The sequence below is a fragment of the Tyto alba genome, unplaced genomic scaffold (assembly GCF_018691265.1).
Source record: "Tyto alba isolate M040663 unplaced genomic scaffold, T.alba_DEE_v4.0 Super-Scaffold_6, whole genome shotgun sequence".
NCBI classification, from domain to species: domain Eukaryota; kingdom Metazoa; phylum Chordata; class Aves; order Strigiformes; family Tytonidae; genus Tyto; species Tyto alba.
In genome coordinates, this window is record NW_024881327.1 from 56,129,370 (window position 1) to 56,145,681 (window position 16,312).

General features: G+C 75.9%; 4 protein-coding genes across 5 annotated transcripts; 2 read left to right on the top strand and 2 right to left on the bottom strand.

Moving 5' to 3' along the window:
- Nucleotides 1–3,270: 3,270 nt before the first annotated feature.
- On the top strand, nucleotides 3,271–5,142 carry LOC122154925 (INO80 complex subunit B-like). Its single transcript, XM_042808318.1, has 5 exons — nucleotides 3,271–3,337; nucleotides 3,436–3,634; nucleotides 3,743–3,861; nucleotides 4,163–4,344; nucleotides 4,493–5,142. The coding sequence occupies exons 1-5, from the start codon at nucleotides 3,292–3,294 to the stop codon at nucleotides 4,955–4,957; spliced, it is 1,011 nt and encodes a 336-aa protein (XP_042664252.1). The 5' UTR covers nucleotides 3,271–3,291; the 3' UTR covers nucleotides 4,958–5,142.
- Nucleotides 5,143–6,022: 880 nt separating this feature from the next.
- LOC122154926 (WW domain-binding protein 1-like) lies at nucleotides 6,023–7,957 on the top strand. The gene is made up of 4 exons (XM_042808319.1): nucleotides 6,023–6,162; nucleotides 6,249–6,351; nucleotides 6,444–6,605; nucleotides 6,744–7,957. Exons 1-4 carry the CDS (start codon nucleotides 6,094–6,096, stop codon nucleotides 7,388–7,390), a joined length of 981 nt encoding a protein of 326 aa, XP_042664253.1. The 5' UTR covers nucleotides 6,023–6,093; the 3' UTR covers nucleotides 7,391–7,957.
- Nucleotides 7,958–8,102: 145 nt separating this feature from the next.
- Nucleotides 8,103–10,862, bottom strand: LOC116965399 (mannosyl-oligosaccharide glucosidase). 2 transcript variants are annotated; one of them, XM_042808316.1, is made up of 4 exons: nucleotides 10,643–10,862; nucleotides 10,327–10,550; nucleotides 10,006–10,199; nucleotides 8,103–9,915 (listed from the first exon to the last, which is right to left on the bottom strand). In XM_042808316.1, the coding sequence occupies exons 1-4, from the start codon at nucleotides 10,674–10,676 to the stop codon at nucleotides 8,208–8,210; spliced, it is 2,160 nt and encodes a 719-aa protein (XP_042664250.1). In that variant the 5' UTR covers nucleotides 10,677–10,862; the 3' UTR covers nucleotides 8,103–8,207. The 2 variants fall into 2 exon arrangements, with proteins under 2 accessions (XP_042664250.1, XP_042664251.1); XM_042808317.1 differs by having other exon boundaries at nucleotides 8,103–9,852; nucleotides 10,643–10,780.
- Nucleotides 10,863–11,189: 327 nt separating this feature from the next.
- Nucleotides 11,190–16,244, bottom strand: LOC122154902 (programmed cell death protein 4-like). Its single transcript, XM_042808061.1, has 11 exons — nucleotides 16,002–16,244; nucleotides 14,651–14,927; nucleotides 14,182–14,279; nucleotides 13,966–14,079; nucleotides 13,102–13,323; nucleotides 12,591–12,688; nucleotides 12,394–12,508; nucleotides 11,993–12,100; nucleotides 11,785–11,895; nucleotides 11,527–11,666; nucleotides 11,190–11,449 (listed from the first exon to the last, which is right to left on the bottom strand). Exons 1-11 carry the CDS (start codon nucleotides 16,053–16,055, stop codon nucleotides 11,398–11,400), a joined length of 1,389 nt encoding a protein of 462 aa, XP_042663995.1. The 5' UTR covers nucleotides 16,056–16,244; the 3' UTR covers nucleotides 11,190–11,397.
- Between the last annotated feature and the right edge of the window lie 68 nt (nucleotides 16,245–16,312).

Below are 16,312 nucleotides of genomic sequence, written 5' to 3' on the forward strand. Positions count from 1 at the left end.
CACCCCACAGATACGCATCACCCCACAGACTTGCACCCCACGGATACGCCATGCACCCCCACAGATACACGTTGTGTAGCCCGTGGGGAACCACGCACCCCACAGGGGAACCACACACCCCACGGATGTCCCACGCACCCCACGGCGGAGCCATGCACCCCACATATACACCGTGTGTACCCCCCCCATGGGGAACCACGCACCCCACAGATGTGCCACGCGCCCCAGATACATCACGCACCCCGCAAGAGAACGACGCACCCCCACAGATACACCCCACGGACGTGCCACGCGCCCCACAGATACGCCGCACGCCCCACAGATTCGCTACATGCCCCCCCACCCCCCCAAAAACATGCCCCACACCCCGGGCATCACAGACACCCCCAGCGGGGTGTGTGCGTGTGGGGGGGGACACCCCAACCAGCCCCACGCCCCCCCAAACTCACTGCCGGTACCGGTTGCTGCTCCATTCCGGTGCACCCCCCCCCACCCAAACCGCCCCCCCCCCCGGGCCCCCTGCCCGCGGAGCCGCAGTGACGTCACTGCCTGCTATAAATAGCCCTGAGCAGCAAAAAGGGGGGGGGGGGGGGGCAGCAGCAACCGGGAAGTGGCCCCCCCCCCAACTCAAGACCGACCCCCAAGTCCTCCTGGGGACCCCCCCCGGGGGATATGGGGGGATCAGGAGGGGATCAGTGGGGAGCGCTCTCTTTCTTCCTGGGACCCACGGGACCCCCCCGGACCCCCGGACCCCGGGTTCCCCGGGGTCCGGGGGTCCGGGGGGGTCCCGTGGGTCCCGGGGGGGGGGTCCCCCCAATTCCTACCTGGAGGCTAATGGCGATCTGGCGGATATAAAGCATGTTGAGATCTTCCAGGATCCGCAGCTTCTCCTGCATCTGAAGGCGTTGCCCCCTCCCCGCCACCTCCATCGGGACCACCGGGACCCCCCCAGTTATTGGGGGGGGGGTGGAGGGGGGGCTGGGGGGGGGGGTGGAGGGGGTTCCCCGCATCCACCCCGCTTCCCCGCCCGCGGACCCCACCGCATCCAGCGCCGTCGGGAGTCGGGTCTTTCTGGGGCGCAATCCCCCCCCCCCCCACCCCAAACTACGGCTGCGGAGAGAGAAAAGGGCCCTTTCATCGGCCCCCCCCCGGGTACTGGCTGCTCCCCCCCCCCCCCCCCCTTTTTCATCCGCCCCCCCCGGCCGCCCCCTCCCGCCGAACAACCGGGCACTGTGCGGGAAAGGGCAGCGGGGGCGGGCGGGGGGGGGGGGGGGCAGAGAGGGGAGGGGGGGGCACGGACAGGGAGGGGGGTGCAGGGTTTGGGGTGCGGGGGTGGGATAAGGGGCGCGGGGTCAGGATGGGGGACGGGGACCGGAGGAGGGGTGCTGGCGGTGGGGCGCAGGGACGGGAGATGGGGTGCAGAGCTGGGGGGGGGGGGGGATTGGGGTGCGGGGGGGGGGGCGGGGGGGGGGGGCGGGGGGGCCCAGGACAGCGGGTGCCGGGACCGGGGGAGGGGCCGGAGCGGGGCCGGCGGGGGGATGGGCTCCCGGTGCCGCTCCCGGTGCCCCCCCTCCGCGGATCCCCCCGCCGTGTCCCGTGTGTGTGTCCGTCCCCCCCCCCCCCCCCCGGTCCCGCCGCCCCCTACCGGCCCCGGTGGGCGCAGCAGCACGAGCCACCCCGCGACCCCCCCGGTACCTCCCGCCGCTCGCGCTCCGCCGCTCCGCCGCGCGCAGGAAGGCGGCGCCCGCCCGCCCCCGGCCCGCCCCCCCCCCCCCCCCCCACACCCCCCCCCCCCGATCTGCCGCCGGCTCCGCGCACAGCGGCCGCCCCCCTCGCCCCCACCCGCGGCGGCAACGGCGGCTCCGGGACCCCCCCGCGCACCGGGACCCCCCCGCCATGTGCACCGGGACCCCTCGTGTGCATCAGGACACCCCCCCCCCCCGCCGTTTACACCGAGCCTCCCCCCCGCCGCGTGCCCCGGGCCCCCCCGAGCCTCGTGCCCGGCCGCGTGCCACGTTGCCGGTGCCGCGGGGGCGGGGGGACGGTGGGACACCCCCCCCCCGCCCCGGGGGGTCAGGGCACGGGGTGTGCCGGCACCGGCGAAGGCCGGACCGGGGCCCCGCCGCCCCCCCCGCGCCCCTCACCCCGGGGTCCCGGCCGGGCCCCCCCCCCCCGGGGCGGCAGCGGGAGCGGCGGGTGGGGCGGGTCCCGGTCCCGGTCCCGGTCCCGGTCCCGGTCCCGGTCCCGCCGCGCCGGCCTGGCACCGAGCCGTTCGGCGAGGGCGGCCGTGCCGGGGGCGCGGGCGCTTCCCGCTCTGCCGGGGCGGGAAATCCCGGCTGGGCCGGTGGTGCCGGCGGGACGAGGGCGGCGGGTGCCGGGAGCCGGGGAGCGGCCGCCGGTGCCGGTGGCGGTGACAATACCGGTGCCGGTGGCAATACCGGTGCCAGTGCTGGTGGCAATACCGATACCGGTGGCAGTGTCAATACCGGTACCAGTGCCGCTGACAGTGCCGGTGGCGGTGCCAATTCCGGTGCCAATTCCGGTGCCAATTCCGGTGCCAGTGCCGGTGCCGGTGGCAACACCAACACCGGTACCGGTGCCGGTGCCGTACCTGCGCGGGGTCGGCCAGGAGGCCGAGGCGGCAGCGGCCGCGGCGGGTCTCCATCTCCAGCGCCGACCCGCGGGCCACGGTCACCCGGCTGCGCTCGCTGCGGCAAAACATGGTGCCGGTGCCGGTGCCGGTACCGGGGCTGCCGCCGGCTCCCGCCGCACCTTCCCCCGGCGCCCGGCCCGCGGCAAACCCCTCCCCGGCCCCGCCGCACCTGGCACGGGGCGGGACGCAGCCTGGGGGGCACCGGGGGGGCAGCGGGGGGGCAGCGGGGGCACCGGCGGGAGCGCGGCCGGTACCGGGCGGCTCCTGGCACGGGCGGGACAATGGGCCGAGTCAGCGCCCGCAGCTGCGGGGCCGGGGGGGCCGCGCCTGGGGGGGGTGTGGGGGGGGTGTGTGTGGGGGTGTGTGTGTGTGTGTGTGTGTGTGTACACGCGTGAACCGGCGCGGGACCGCGCACGCGGGGCCGGTGTGTTCACACGCGCGCGCGTGCACCCTCCCCGCGGAACCCGCCGCCCCCCGGCCGCCCCGGCTCCCGGCGGCGGGTTCCGCCCGGGCGGCGCACCCGCTTGCCCGCTTCAAAGATGGCGGCGGCGGCGTCACCCCCGCCCGCCTCGCCGCGCCGCGCCGCGCCGGGCGGAAGCGGGTCCGCGCGGAATCGGTTCCCCCCCCGGCCCCGCCGGATGAGCAAGGCCCGGCGGCGCGGCGCGATGGCGGGCGGCGAGCACGGTGAGGGGCGGGCGGGCGGCGCTGCCCGCCGGGGCCGGGGGCCGGCGCCCCGGGCCGGGCCGCGCTAACGGCGGTGCCCCCCCCCCCCCCCCCCGCAGGGGAGGAGGCGGAGGCGGGCGGCGGGCACGGGTCCCACAAGAAGAAGCACAAGAAGCACAAGAAGAAGCACAAGAAGAAGCACCACCATGAGGCGGGGGCGCCGCCGCCCCCCCCGGCCCCCGGGCCCGCCGCCGGCCTGCGCAAGCCGCAGCTCAAGCTCAAGATCAAGCTGGGGGGGCAGATCCTGGGCACCAAGAGGTGAGGGGGGCCGGGGGGTCCCGGCCCCGCGGGCCCCGCGTGGGCGCCCGTCCCCGCGCCCTCGCCGGGCCCCCCGCGCCCCGGCCTCACCGGCCGCCCCCCCGGCAGCGTGCCGACCTTCACGGTGGTCCCCGAGGCGCCGCGCTCGCCCTCCCCGCTGATGGTGGTGGACGAGGAAGAGGAGCCCACGGAGGGGGTGCCCATCGAGCAGTACCGCGCCTGGCTGGGTGAGCGCTGGGGGGCGTGGGGGCCGATGGATGGGGGGGGGGGGGGGGAGCCCCGGGGGTGGGGGGGGCCGGGGCAGGCAGGGACGCGCTGATCCCCCCACGCACCCCGCAGCGAGCCGTGCCCCCCCGCGCTGGGGACAGGCTGGGCAGCGCTGCGGGGGCAGGGACGCGTCCCGCAGCCCCCCCCGGGGCAGTGTAGAGTCACCCCATCGCAGCTTCGGGGGCAGCCCGAGCCCCCACAGCCCCCCACACCCCCCCCCCCCCCGCCGGTGACTGTTCTCCCCGCCGCCACCCGGCCCAGATGAGGACAGCAACCTGGACCCCTCGCCGCTGCCGGACCTGGACGCCGAGAGCTGCTTTCCCGCCAGGGAGGAGGAGGAGGAGGAGGAAGAGCGCTGGCTCGACGCCCTCGAGAAGGGCGAGCTGGACGACAACGGGGAGCTCAAGAAGGAGGTGGATGAGTCCCTGCTGACGGCCCGGCAGGTGAGGGGGGCGGGGGGTGCAGCCCGGGATACCCGGGGCCGTGGGGCTGGTGCCCGCCCGGGAGAGGCGGGGAGCGGGGTCCCCCGGGACTGGTGGAGGGGCCTGGCCGTGGTGGCGATGATCCTCCCCCCGCCCCGTTCCCCTGCAGAAAGCCCTCCTGCACAAGCAGCAGAGCCAGCCGCTGCTGGAGCTGCCCATGGGTTACAAGGCGAAGGAGCTGACGGAGGAGATGCTGGTGAAGCGGGAGGAGCGGGCCCGCAAGCGGCGGCTGCAGGCGGCCAAGAAGGCGGAGGAGAACAAGAACCAGACCATCGAGCGCCTGACCAAGACCAACAAGGCCAAGGTGAAGACACTGCGGGAGCGCAAGGCCAAGCAGGCGCCCTGCCCCGTCGTCCACTACTGCAACGCCACCGACCGCATCACCGTCTCCTTCCCGGCGGGCATGGCCCTGCCGCTGCCGCCCGCCCCGGCCCCCGCCGTGCCCCCCGCCGTGCTCTGCGGCGTCGCCGGCTGCTCCAACCACAAGCGCTACTCCTGCTCCCGCACCGGGCTGCCGCTCTGCAGCCTGGCCTGCTACCGACGGAACCTCCTGCTGCAGGAGGCCGCGGCTTAGGGCCGGAGCGGGGGGTCAGGGGGGTCCCGGCCCCTCTGCTATGGACAGAGTGGGGGGGCCCGCGGCTGTGGGGCGGCCCCGGTGGGGAGCGGGGGGGGGTTGGGGGGGGGGGGGGTCCCGGGCAGGTCCCGCGGCGGTGCCACCGCCCGGTGCCGTGGAGCTGATTAAAGGTTTTTGGCGAAGGAGCTGTGTGTGGGTCCGCGGGGGCAGGGGGGAAGCTTGCCCGCCCGCACGCCCCCCCGAAGTGTTGTGGTACAGCCCGGATCCCCCCCCCCCCGGGGATGTTGTGGTACAGCCTGCCCCGTGTCCTGCTCACCCCCCCTCCCCGGGGGTGTTGTAGTACAGCCCATACCGTCGTGTCGTCGTCCCCCCCCTCCCGGCAGCTTTGTGGTACAGCCCGCTCCCCCTCTCCTGGGAGCGTTGTGCTACAGCCCGACGGCCCCCGCCCCGCCCCCCGGGCGTATCGTGGTACAGCCGGGCTCGGGGGCGGGGCACCGGGAAGCGCCCCAGGGCAGCGCCCATTGGCTGAGGCGCTGCCCGGCGGAAAGCGGCGGCGCTGGTTGGTCGGTCGCTCCGCCAATCGCGCGCTCGGGTGGTGCCTTCGCTGCGCGTTGGCCGGGCTCCCCCGAAGGCCCGCCCCGGGGGAGGGCCTCGGCCGGGCAGGGGCGGCTGCGGCGCGGTGCGAGGCTGCCGTTGGCCTCCGCGCCCGTCAGTCAGGGCCTGGAGGGCGGGGCCGCGCCCGCGGTTGGCGGCGGCGGCCGCCAGTCCCCGGCGGGGGCGGGGCTCGGTCCCTTTGTCTCTGTTGTTGGGCGTGAGGCGCGGGCAGACGGAGTCCGATTGGCGGGGGCAGGGCGGCGGCGGCGGCGCCGATTGGCGGGCGGCGGCGAGGCGGCGTCCGATTGGCCGGCGGTGGCGGCGGCAGGGGGCGGGACCTTCGGCCCGGGCGTGATGGCGGCGGCGGAGGCTGCGGCCCGGGCGGCGGCGGCGGGTCGGGTGGCCGCCATGGCGGCGGCGGCGGCGGCGGCGGCGGCGGCGGCGGGGGGGCAGCGGCTGCTGCTGCGGGCGGCGGGGGCCGGGGCCGGGGCGGCCGAGCGGGCGGAGCCGGCGCGGGGCTGCGGCGGGCTGTAGGCGGAGCCATGGAGCGGCCCGGGAGCGGCGGCGCCGAGGGGGCCTGGGCCGCGCTGCTGGGCCGGCAGCACCAGCAGGTACCGGGGGGGGGGGACACGGGACACACCGGCGGGGGCACCGGCCGGTCCGCGGATCCGCCGTGACAGCGCGGCTGTGCCCGCAGGCCCGGGAGTACTGCCCGGGGGTGAACAACCAGCCCTACGTCTGCGAGACCGGGCACTGCTGCGGGGAGACCGGCTGCTGCACCTACTACTACGAGCTGTGGTGTGAGTGGGGGGGGGGGGGGGAGGCGCCGCGGGGGGGGCGGCTGTTCGGTTGGGGGGTGGGTGACCCCCCCCCCCGGCTCCGCTCCCCGCAGGGTTCTGGCTCCTCTGGACCATCCTCATCCTCTTCAGCTGCTGCTGCGCCTACCGGCACCGCCGGGCCAAGCTGCGCCTGCAACAGCAGCAGCGGCAGCGGGAGATCAACCTCATCGCCTACCACGGTGCCTGCAACTACCCCGCCTCCATGATGGACCTCAGTGAGTCAGGGGGACCCCCAGACCCCCCCGTTTTCTCCCCCCCCCCACCACACGCCGGCTGCGTGCTCCACGTCCATCCCCTCCCCGGTGCCGGCCGGGCGCCCCCTGACCCGCGTCCCCCCCCCCCCCTCTCCTCAGGGATGCTGGCTTCCTTCAAGCTGCCGGCCTACGAGGAGGTGGCCCACCGGCCCAGCACGCCGCCGCCGCCGTACAGCACCATCCTGGCCCAGCTGAGCGGGCCCCGCAGCCGCCTGGGCTCCAGCAGCCTCACCCTCTCGCCCAGCTCGGAGAACTACACCAGCTGCTCCTGCGAGTCGAGCTGCGCCACCTCCCCCAGCAGCACCTCGCTCTCGGCGCGGGCGACGGACGAGACGGAGCGCAGCCGGGCCAGCACGCCCAGCGAGGACGGCGGCACCAGCAGCACCGGCACGGGCGCCAGCTGGGAGCTGCCCCCCGAGGAGGCGCCGGCCCGGGGGAACCCCCACAAACACGCCCTGTTCTCCTCCACTGTGGACTTCTTCGAGGCCGACTGCCACCCCTGCTCCGACATCGAGGAGGGCGAGGAGGAGGAGGAGGGCGGTGCGGCACGGGAGGAAGGTAGCGGCGGGGGCGAGCATTTCCGGCACCGGCGCCTGACGGGGGACTCTGGCATCGAGGTGGGGCGCTGCCAGGAGGAGGAGGAGGGCGAGGGCGAAGGCACCCACCTCCTGGGCAAGGCTGGCCCCGCGCCCCCGCCCTGCTGCGGGCTGCCGGGGGGGCCCGGCTCCCCTGTCCTGCCCATCTGAGCCCGGCCGCCCGCTCGCCCGGCCCTGTCCTGCTGCCTGCACCCCCACCGGGGGAGAACAGGGGGGATGCTGCACCCCCCCCCCCCCCAGCTCCCTCGCCTTTGGGGTGCGGTGGGTGTAACCCCACCCCCCGGTGTGGGGCTGAGCGGGACGGGCAGCGTTTGGGTGGGTGGTGCCGCCTCCCTCCCACTCCTGGTGCTGCCACAGCCCCCAGCTGCTGCCGCCGGGGTGGGGGCTCGGGGCAGCATCCCGGGGTTTGGACTCTCACCACAGAGCCCCCGGGGGTCCCTTGCCCTGACTGACCCCCCAATCCACCTCGTCCCCCCCCCCAAGCACACTCCATTGTTGTGTCCGGTACCTCGCGTGGTGTGGGCAGGCACTGGGTGGCCCCCCCCCCCGAGCTCCCCTCCCCTCTGAACTGCTTCCAGGGGCTGCTGGGGTCCCACGCCTGCCCTGTCCCCCCCACCCCCCTGCTGCTGGGGGCCTGGGGGGTGGGCGTCCCATCTCTATTGGGGGCCGGGCAGTTCAAGTAGCGTTCTCTCACCATTAAAGAGATGTGGAAGTACGGCCGCCCTGCGCCTGCTGGGGGTGGGGGGGGGGCAGCACCGGGGCTGAGCTGGGCCCCCCCCACCCCCAGGGAGGGGGTGTCCCCGCGAGCCCGGGGCAGCACAGAGCCGTGACACCCCCCACCCCGATACAGGCAGCACCTGACCACGCTGGAGGAGGTTTATTTTTGGGGGAGGAGGGGGGGGGGATCTGCGCCTCCACCCCCACCTGAGAAAGGTGGGCGTGGGCGTGGGCGTGGGCGGGCCCCCCCCTAGTAGTCCTCGGCCATCACCAGCACGACCAGCGCGGACCAGCCGGCGAAGGGGTGGCAGCCCTGTCCGCGGCCGGTGCTGTCGCTGTAGTGCTCCCAGAGGAAGCCGCTCTCGGCGTACTGCCGGTACAGGTTGCCCACCAGGTTACGGCGCAGGTCGCGGTAGAGCTCGGCCGCCCGCTCCCGCTGCGGCCCCTCGGCCTCGGCGTAACCGCGCAGCGCCCGCAGCGCCAGGTAGTTGACGTTGACCCAGACGGAGCCGCGCCAGTACGGGGGGTCGTGCTGGGTGTTGCGCTGCATGTAGAGCGGGCTGTCGCGGGACAGGGAGCGCAGCCCGAAAGGCGTCCAGAGCTGCCGCTCGCCCCGCATGGCGTCCAGCAGCGCCGGCAGCCGCGGCGAGTCGGGGCGCAGCAGCTGCAGCAGCAGCGGGAAGAGGCTGACGTAGCCCAGGGCCGCCACGAAGCGCGGCCGGGGCGCCTCCCGCACCTCCCGCACCAGCCGGGGGGCTGGCGGGGGTCTCCCCGGGGCGGCCGGCACGGCCGGCTGCCAGCGCAGCCCCACGGCGGCGCTGTGGTTGCCGTAGTCGGCGAAGGCGCCCAGCTCCGGCGCCCAGTGCAGCCGTTCCAGCAGCCCGTTGTCGCTCAGCGCCCGCTCGGCCGCCCGGTAGGGCCCCGCCGGCTCGCCCAGCCGCTCGGCCACCTCCGCCAGCACCCGGGCGGCCAGCGCCATCCAGCAGCGCAGGTCCAGGTGCCGCTCCTCGGGCGAGGGGTGGGAGGCGCGGGGGTAGTCGTCCAGCCCCGAGGCCAGCGTCTTGGGGTTGAGGAAGAGCTCGGGCTGGGGGTCGCGGCCGCGCCAGCGGAAGGTGAGGGGCAGCGGCCCCGCCTGCGTCCGGTTGAACCAGTCGTACCAGGCGCGCAGGCGGGGGAAGAGGCGGCGCAGGTAGGGCAGGGGGGCGGCGGGCAGCAGCCCCTGCAGCGCCAGCAGCAGCGTGGGGGGGTTGGCCGTCTCGCTGCGCTGCAGCAGGAACTCGGGGGGCACCTTGGCCCGCGCCTCCTCGCCCAGGATCTGCTCGCGGGGGATCCAGCCCTCGACGTTCATCAGGTCCAGCCAGTGGGCGATGACCTCGCGGCTCAGCGCCGGGTCCCAGCGCGCCAGCAGCAGCTGGTGGAAACCCTCGTCCCAGAGGAAGCCGCGGGGGAAGAAGGAGCGGGAGGGGACGGCGGTGAAGAGGGCGGCCTCGGCGGCGGGCAGCGGGCGCTCCTGCAGCGGCGACTGGACCAGCGAGCGCCCGTGGAAGTAGCCCATCCCGCCCAGGAGCTCGCTGAGGGCGGCCTGGGCGAAGCGCTGCTGCGGCGGGGGGAAGCCCTTGCGGGCCAGCCCGAAGGTCTCCTCGAAACGCCGCTCGAACGCGGCCGCGTGCCGCGCCAGCGCCGCCGACAGCGTGCCCCCCGCCAGCCGCCCGGGCCGGCCCCCGGCGCTGCCCGACTCGAAGGTCACCTCCGCCACGGCCGGCAGCTCCAGCGTCACCTGGTGAAGCAGCAGGCGGCCCCGGGGGGGCTCCCCTGGGAAACCCCCGAAGGCGTCGACGGCAAAGTAGCGGCGGCGCGGCTTCCCCGGCGGGGCGAAGACGAAGCGGTCGCTCAGGCTGCGGCGCACCAGCTCGGTCAGGCGGTGCAGGCTGGGGCTCGGCGCCTCCAGGTAGTTGTAGCTGCGAGGGGGGAAAAGGGAGTGGGGGGGGGTGTCAGGGTGGTGGGGAGGGGGCGGGGGGGGGGGGTGGAACAGGGCCGTGGCCAAGCACCTGGCAAATTTGGGGTCCTCCCCGCTGCCGGCGGTGGGGCGGAGGAAGGTGAGGGTGAAGCGTCCCAGCTCCTCCGTTGCCCCCGTCACGGCGGCCAGGCGCGTCCCGTTCTCCAGGCGCGGCTCCAGCGTCCCCTGCTCGTCCGTGGCGACGTAGAAGAAGAGGGAGAGGAGGGGGGCCGGGCCGCCCCCCGCCTGCGGAGGGAGGGGGGGGTGTGGGAGAGGAGGGGGGCCGGGCCGCCCCCCGCCTGCGGAGGGAGGGGGGGGTGAGGGAGAGGGGAGGAAGGGGGCTCCCCCGGCGCGCGCGGCCCCGCTGCCTCACCTCAGCCCGCGCGGTGACGCGCCAGCTCCAGTCCCCGCCGTGCTCCCCCCCCGGCCGCTTGACGAACTCGGTGGTGAGCAGCAGCCCCCCGTCGCGCAGCTCCTGCGCCCCGAAGTTCTCCCCGTCGTGCATCAGCCAGCCGTAGCGCGACAGCCCGTCGCTCTGCTCGCACGTGTGCCGCAAGCTGCCGCCGCCCCCCCCGCGCTGCTGCAGCCACATCAGGCCTGGGGACACCGGGGGGGGCGGGGGGGGGGGGTCACCCTCGGTTCTCCGGGGCTCCCCCCCCGCCTCCCTTTGCCCTCCCCCCCGCCCTCACCGGTGACGAGAGCCCGCGGGCTGCGCGTCTTCATCCCGAAGTAGACGTGAGGCCGGTACGTGCCCCAGAAGCGGCGGGGCGAGGCGAGGGGCCCGGTGGAACCGGGGGGCAGCGCGGGGGGCGCGGGGTGGGGGGTGACGAGGCGGGAGGCCGCGCTCCACCGGCCCCACTCCACCGCCGCCAGCCCCAGCGCCAGCACCGCCAGCGCCCCCGCCGCCGCCGCCGCCGCCGCCCGCCCGCGGCCCCCCCCCCGCGGCGGCTCCTCCCGCTCCCGCCGCAGCCCCCGCTCCCGGGGCCGCTCCCGGGGCCGCTCCCGGGGCCCGTCCCCGCCGCGCCGCCGCCGCTCGCCCGCCATGGCGCCCCCCCGCTGACGTCATCGCGGCGCGACGGCGGGGAAGAGCGGCGCGGCCGGCGAGGGCGCCCCCTGGCGGGCGGGCGGGTAACGGCGGGGTCCGTCTGAGCGCGCCCCCCCCCCCCCCCCATCACCCCAAACCCGGCCCCGAGCGCACAGCGACCCCCCCGCCGCCGCAACACCCGGGCTCAGCACCCCCTTACAAGCCGCTTTATTGTGTCCCTGGGTCGGCCCCACAGCCGGGTGGGGCGGGAGGGGTGGGGGGGGGGGACACACCCCCTCCCCACGGCAGAGGGAGGGGGACGAGGGGGGACGCAGTGGGCACAGCGAGCCCAGACCCCCCCCCCCCCCCCCAAAACCGCCAACCCGCCGCGGGGCCGATGGCCGGCAGCGACAGCCCCGCTCACTGCTTGACCTGTCCCCCATCGCCCTCGCTCACGAAGCGCTTCCGGCCCCTGCGGAGGAGGAGGAGGATGAAGGGGGGGGTGGGTACCCCCACACCCCCCCCCCCGACCCCCCCCCGTGCCGGTACCTGGCGGGGCAGGCGTCCCGCAGCGCCCTGGTGATGATGCCGCGGTCGAAGCAGAGCTCCACCAGCCGCTCGAGCAGCCCGTGGGCCAGCGGCACGTCCAGGCTGATGTCCCCCAGCTCCTCGTACACGCGCTGGAAGCCCTGAGGAGGGGGGGGGGGGGGGTCACGCACACCCCCACCCACCCCCCCACACAGAGCAATGTTAACCCCGGGGGGTGCGCGGCCCGCCGACCCCCCCCGCCCGCCTCCCCACGCTCACCCGGTTCATCTGGTCGAGCGTCACCAGCCCCGTCTCCCACAGCACCTGCAGCAGCGTCACCATCATGGCCACGGGTCCCTCGCCGGAGCCCTCCAGCACCATCACCACGGCCTGGGGGCAGCGGGCGTCAGCGGGGGGGGGGACACACACACACACACACACGACACCCCTCACCCACCCCCCCCCCCGGGACCCCCCCACCCCTCACCTCGTACACCAGCTCGTGGTGGAAGTGGGGCACCTCCAGCTCCCGCAGACAGTGCTCGGCCTCCGACACCTCCCCCGAGAGCAGGTACTCCCGCAGCAGCAGGTTCATCTGGGGACGGAGGCGACTTTTGGGGGGGGGGGAGCATGGGGGGGGGTGGGGGAATAGCACGAGCCTGATGGGGAGGGGAAATGGGGACAGCTGGGGGGTCCCCACTGCCCCGGGAGGGCATTGGGATGAGTATGGGGGGGGGACGGACAGTGCAGCCGGGGTCACATCCTGGAGGGGGGGGGGAATCCATGGGGCATATCGCAATGGGGGGGGGTGCAGGGATGAGAGATGGAGCCGGGGGGGGGACACACAGGGCACAGGCAGTGCTGGGGGAGGGGGGTGGGGGTGCTGACCTCCTTGACGAGGTGCTTGACGGGGCGCTGGCCCCCCCCGACACCCCAGACGTTGTCCAGGCGGTTGACGTCGCGTTTGATGCGGAGCAGGACGGCGGCGCGGTCGAGGGCGGCCCTGCGGGATCGGGGGGGTGGGGGGGTGGAGGTGTGAGGGTGGCCGTGGCAGGGGCCGAGGGGGGTCCGGGGGGGGCCCTTACCTGGCGTGCTCGCAGTCCACACGCCCCTTGTAGCGCTCCAGGAAGCCCAGGGGCAGCGCGTGGTCGGCCACCGCCCGGGCGATGAACTGGCCCAGCATCTGGGGACAGAGTCTCAGCCCCCGGCCGCCCCGCCCCACCCGGGCCACCACGCAGCCCCCAGCATGGCCACGGCCCCCCCACAGCCGTGTCCCCTCGGAGCACCCCCCATCACAGCCACGGCCCCCCCACAGCCGTGTCCCCTCGGAGCACCCCCCATCACAGCCATGGCCCCCCCAGCACAGCCACAGCCCCCCCAGCATGGCCATGGACCCCCCTAGCACAGCCGTGTTCCCTCTGAGCAGCCCCCTGCACAGCCACGACCCCCCCCCACAGCCACGGCCCTTCAGAGCATCCCCCATCAGAGCCATGGGCCCCCCCCTCACATCCATGTCCCTTCAGAGCATCCCCCCCCCCCAGCGTGGTCGCATCCCCCCGGCACAGCCACAGCCCCCCCCCCCCCACCCGCCAGCACCTGGGGGGCCTCGGGGGTGTCGAGGATGAGGTCGGGCAGGTCCCGCAGCATCTCGTCGAAGGCGCAGGCGATGTCCTCGGGGGCGAGGACGCGTCCCACCAGGTCGGCGAGCAGGCGGGAGGTCAGCTCGCGGTGGCTGGCCTTCCCCTCCAGCGCCAGCGCCACGGCCAGCGCGGGCACCGCGTGCCGGCGCCCGCCCAGGTTCAGCCCCCGCAGCAGCTCCTGCGCCCGGCACGTCACCCCCCCGCCAGCCGCCCCCGCGGGGGGGGGCACACCCCCCCTCCCCACCCTCCCACCGCCACACCCCCCCACTTTGGCTCCCCCGGGACCCTGCCCCACCACCCCGGGGCTGCCCAGACCCCCCCCAAGGGGGGACCCATCCCCGCGGCTCGCCGCCCCCCTCCCTGAGGAACCCCCTCTCTCTCCGCCTCACCCCCACGAAGGTCCCCACCCCCAGGAGACCCCCCTCCCCAGGAGACCCTGCCCCATCCCCACAGCTCGCTGTCACCAAGGGGCCACTGCCCCCTAACCCTAACCCTTTCTCTCCACCTCACCCCCACGAAGGTCCCACCCCCAGGAGACCCCCCTCCCCAGGGGACCCTGCCCCTTCCTTAAGGGTCCCCCACTAGCAGCAGCCCCCCCTCCCACATGAAGGGACCCTGCCCCATCTCCGAGAACCCTTGTCACCGAGGGGTCCCTGTCCCCTCCCCCAGAGACACTCCCCCTCCCCAAGGAATCCCCCGAAGGTCCCCACCCCAAGGGACCCCCCCTCCCCAGGGGACCCTGCCCCATCCCCGGGGCTCCTCATCCCCCAGGGGCCGCTGCCCCCTCCCCGAGGACCCCAGCCCCCCCCCCCCCACGCACCATGACCTCGCTGGTGTCCCCGTGCTCGAAGTACTCCAGCACCATGGGCTGCACGTTCTTCTCCAGCTCCCCCTCCTCCAGCTCGGGCACCACGGTGGCGTAGACGGTGTCACCCTGCGGGGACGGGACGATGCCGCCGCCGCCCACCCCGGCCGGACCCCCGCGGGGGCTGCCCGTGAAATGGGGGGGCCTGGGGGGGGGGGGCTGAGGCCATACCTGCGCCACCTCGTCATAGTTGGGGTCACGAGCGTCGGGCTCCTGGTAGCCGTAGACCACGCCGGGGGCACCCCACACACCCTTGCCCCCAGCCCCACCTGCACCGGGCACACGTGGGGTGAGCGGGGGGGCTCAGCGCCGGGGGGGCACCGAGGCCCCTGGTGGGCCCCCCCCCCCCCCAGGTAGGGACTCAGCCTGGGGCTGGGGGGAGACCAGCAGCACTGGGGATGCAGGAGGGGTCCCAGCCCCACGGGGGACACGGGGTGGGGGTCAGGCAGGCTCCCAGCCCCACGGGGGACACGGGGTGGGGGTCAGGCAGGGTCCCAGCCCCACGGGGGACACGGGGCGGGGGTCAGGCAGGGACCCAGCCCCACGGGGGACACGGGGCGGGGGTCAGGCAGGGTCCCAGCCCCACGGGGGACACGGGGTGGGGGTCCCAGCCCCACGGGCGGGCGCTGCCGCCCCTCACCTTTCTTGGGCAGCCCGCGGCCCTTGCCCGTGCGGGAGCGGCGGTCGTGGGCCCGGCCCTTGGGGCTGCCGGGCTCGGGGCCGGGCTCGGCGCCCTCGGAGAGCGACTCGCGGGCCGAGTCCCGGGACGACGTGCGCCGCAGCCGCCGCTTGGCCTTGGCCTTCAGCCGCGCCTCGTGCAGCAGCTTCTCCTGGGGGGTCCAGGTGCGGGGACCCCCGGCCCCCAGCAGCTCCTCGTCCCCATCCTCCTCTTCCTCCGCAGCCGCCGGGCAGGGGCCCTGCGCACCGTGGGCACTGTCACCGCGCACCGGGGCACCGCGACACGACCCGGGACCCCCTTGGACCCCGCACCGTGCACCCTGTGACGTACTGGGACCCCCGTGCACACCCCAGCCTCCCCCAGAGCCCCCCACACGTACCCTGTGACCTCCTAGAACCCCCGTGCACCCCTCCAGCCTCCCCTGGGACCCCCATGCACCCCCCACCATGTACCCTGTGACCTCCTGGGACCCCCGTGCACCCCCCAGCCTCCCCCGGAGCCCCCCACCACATACCCTGTGACATACTGGGACCCCCATGCACCCCCCAGCCTCCCCCGGGACCCCCATGCACCCCATGACATACTGGGACCCCCGTGCACCCCCCAGCCTCCCCTGGGACCCCCATGCACCCTGTGACCTCCTGGGACCCCCGTGCACCCCCCCAGCCTCCCCCAGAGCCCCCCCCATGCACCCTGTGACCTCCTAGAACCCCCGTGCACCCCTCCACCCTCCCCTGGGACCCCCATGCACCCTGTGACCTCCTGGGACCCCCGTGCACCCCCAGCCTCCCCCGGAGCCCCCCACCACGTACCCTGTGACCTCCTGGGACCCCCATGCACCCCCCAGCCTCCCCTGGGACCCCCATGGACCCCTAACCTCCCTGGGACCCACATGGATTCCTCCCCCCCCCCCCCCCGGAAGTGCTCCCCCAACCTCCCCCACCATGCACCCTGTGACCTCCTGGGACCCCCGTGCACCCCCCCAGCCTCCCCCAGAGCCCCCCACCATGCACCCTGTGACCTCCTGGGACCCCCGTGCACCCCCAGCCTCCCCCGGGACCCCCAAGGGACCTCTGCCACGTGCCCCCCCCAATTTCCCTGGGACAACCCCCCTCCAAGTGCCCCCCCAGCCTCCCACGGGACCCCCCCCTCTGCCCCGCAGGGACCCCCGACTCCCCCCCCCCACCCCCCCCAGTTCCCGTCGGTGCCGCCTCGGCCCGGTCCCCGTTCCAACCGGGAAAAGGTGTGGGGGGGGGGGTGTTAGGGACGGGGGGGTCGCTCGGCCCGGTCCCACCCCGGGGCCGTTACTTGCCGTGGCGAAGGGGCCGCGGTCGGCGGCGCCCAGCTCGGCGGCGGGGGCGGCCATGGCGGGCGGCACCGGGGCCGCACCGGGACCGGGACCGGGACCGGGGAAGGGGCGCTCGGCTCGGCCCGACCCCGCCCCGCGGCGGAAGTGACCGGGGCCGGCGGCATCATGGGAACCGTAGTCACACCGGGGGCTCCGGTATCCCCGGCGTCCCCGTCGAGGAGGGTCGGGGAGCGGGCAGAGCCCGCCCGGGGACCCGGCCCCGGTTCGAGCGTGCCGCCGGCGGGAGCGGCTCCCGGATCCGCCCCCCCCCCCCC

Excerpts from the sequence above, each read along its gene's own strand:
- LOC116965399 (XM_042808316.1), bottom strand. The coding sequence starts at position 10,676 with ATGAAGACGCGCAGCCCGCGGGCTCTCGTCACCG. Across the intron at positions 10,551-10,642 it reads CCCGCGGGCTCTCGTCACCG|GCCTGATGTGGCTGCAGCAG; the intron begins GTGAGGGCGGGG and ends CGGTGTCCCCAG. Across the intron at positions 9,916-10,005 it reads GAGGACCCCAAATTTGCCAG|CTACAACTACCTGGAGGCGC; the intron begins GTGCTTGGCCAC and ends CCCCCCTCGCAG.
- LOC122154925 (XM_042808318.1), top strand. The coding sequence starts at position 3,292 with ATGAGCAAGGCCCGGCGGCGCGGCGCGATGGCGGGCGGCGAGCACG. Across the intron at positions 3,635-3,742 it reads CAGATCCTGGGCACCAAGAG|CGTGCCGACCTTCACGGTGG; the intron begins GTGAGGGGGGCC and ends CCCCCCCGGCAG. Across the intron at positions 3,862-4,162 it reads GCAGTACCGCGCCTGGCTGG|ATGAGGACAGCAACCTGGAC; the intron begins GTGAGCGCTGGG and ends CACCCGGCCCAG.
- LOC122154926 (XM_042808319.1), top strand. The coding sequence starts at position 6,094 with ATGGAGCGGCCCGGGAGCGGCGGCGCCGAGGGGGCCTGGGCCGCGCTG. Across the intron at positions 6,352-6,443 it reads CTACTACTACGAGCTGTGGT|GGTTCTGGCTCCTCTGGACC; the intron begins GTGAGTGGGGGG and ends CGCTCCCCGCAG. Across the intron at positions 6,606-6,743 it reads CGCCTCCATGATGGACCTCA|GGATGCTGGCTTCCTTCAAG; the intron begins GTGAGTCAGGGG and ends CCCTCTCCTCAG.
- LOC122154902 (XM_042808061.1), bottom strand. The coding sequence starts at position 16,055 with ATGGCCGCCCCCGCCGCCGAGCTGGGCGCCGCCGACCGCGGCCCCTTC. Across the intron at positions 12,509-12,590 it reads GTGGACTGCGAGCACGCCAG|GGCCGCCCTCGACCGCGCCG; the intron begins GTAAGGGCCCCC and ends CCGATCCCGCAG. Across the intron at positions 12,101-12,393 it reads TCAAGCACCTCGTCAAGGAG|ATGAACCTGCTGCTGCGGGA; the intron begins GTCAGCACCCCC and ends CTCCGTCCCCAG.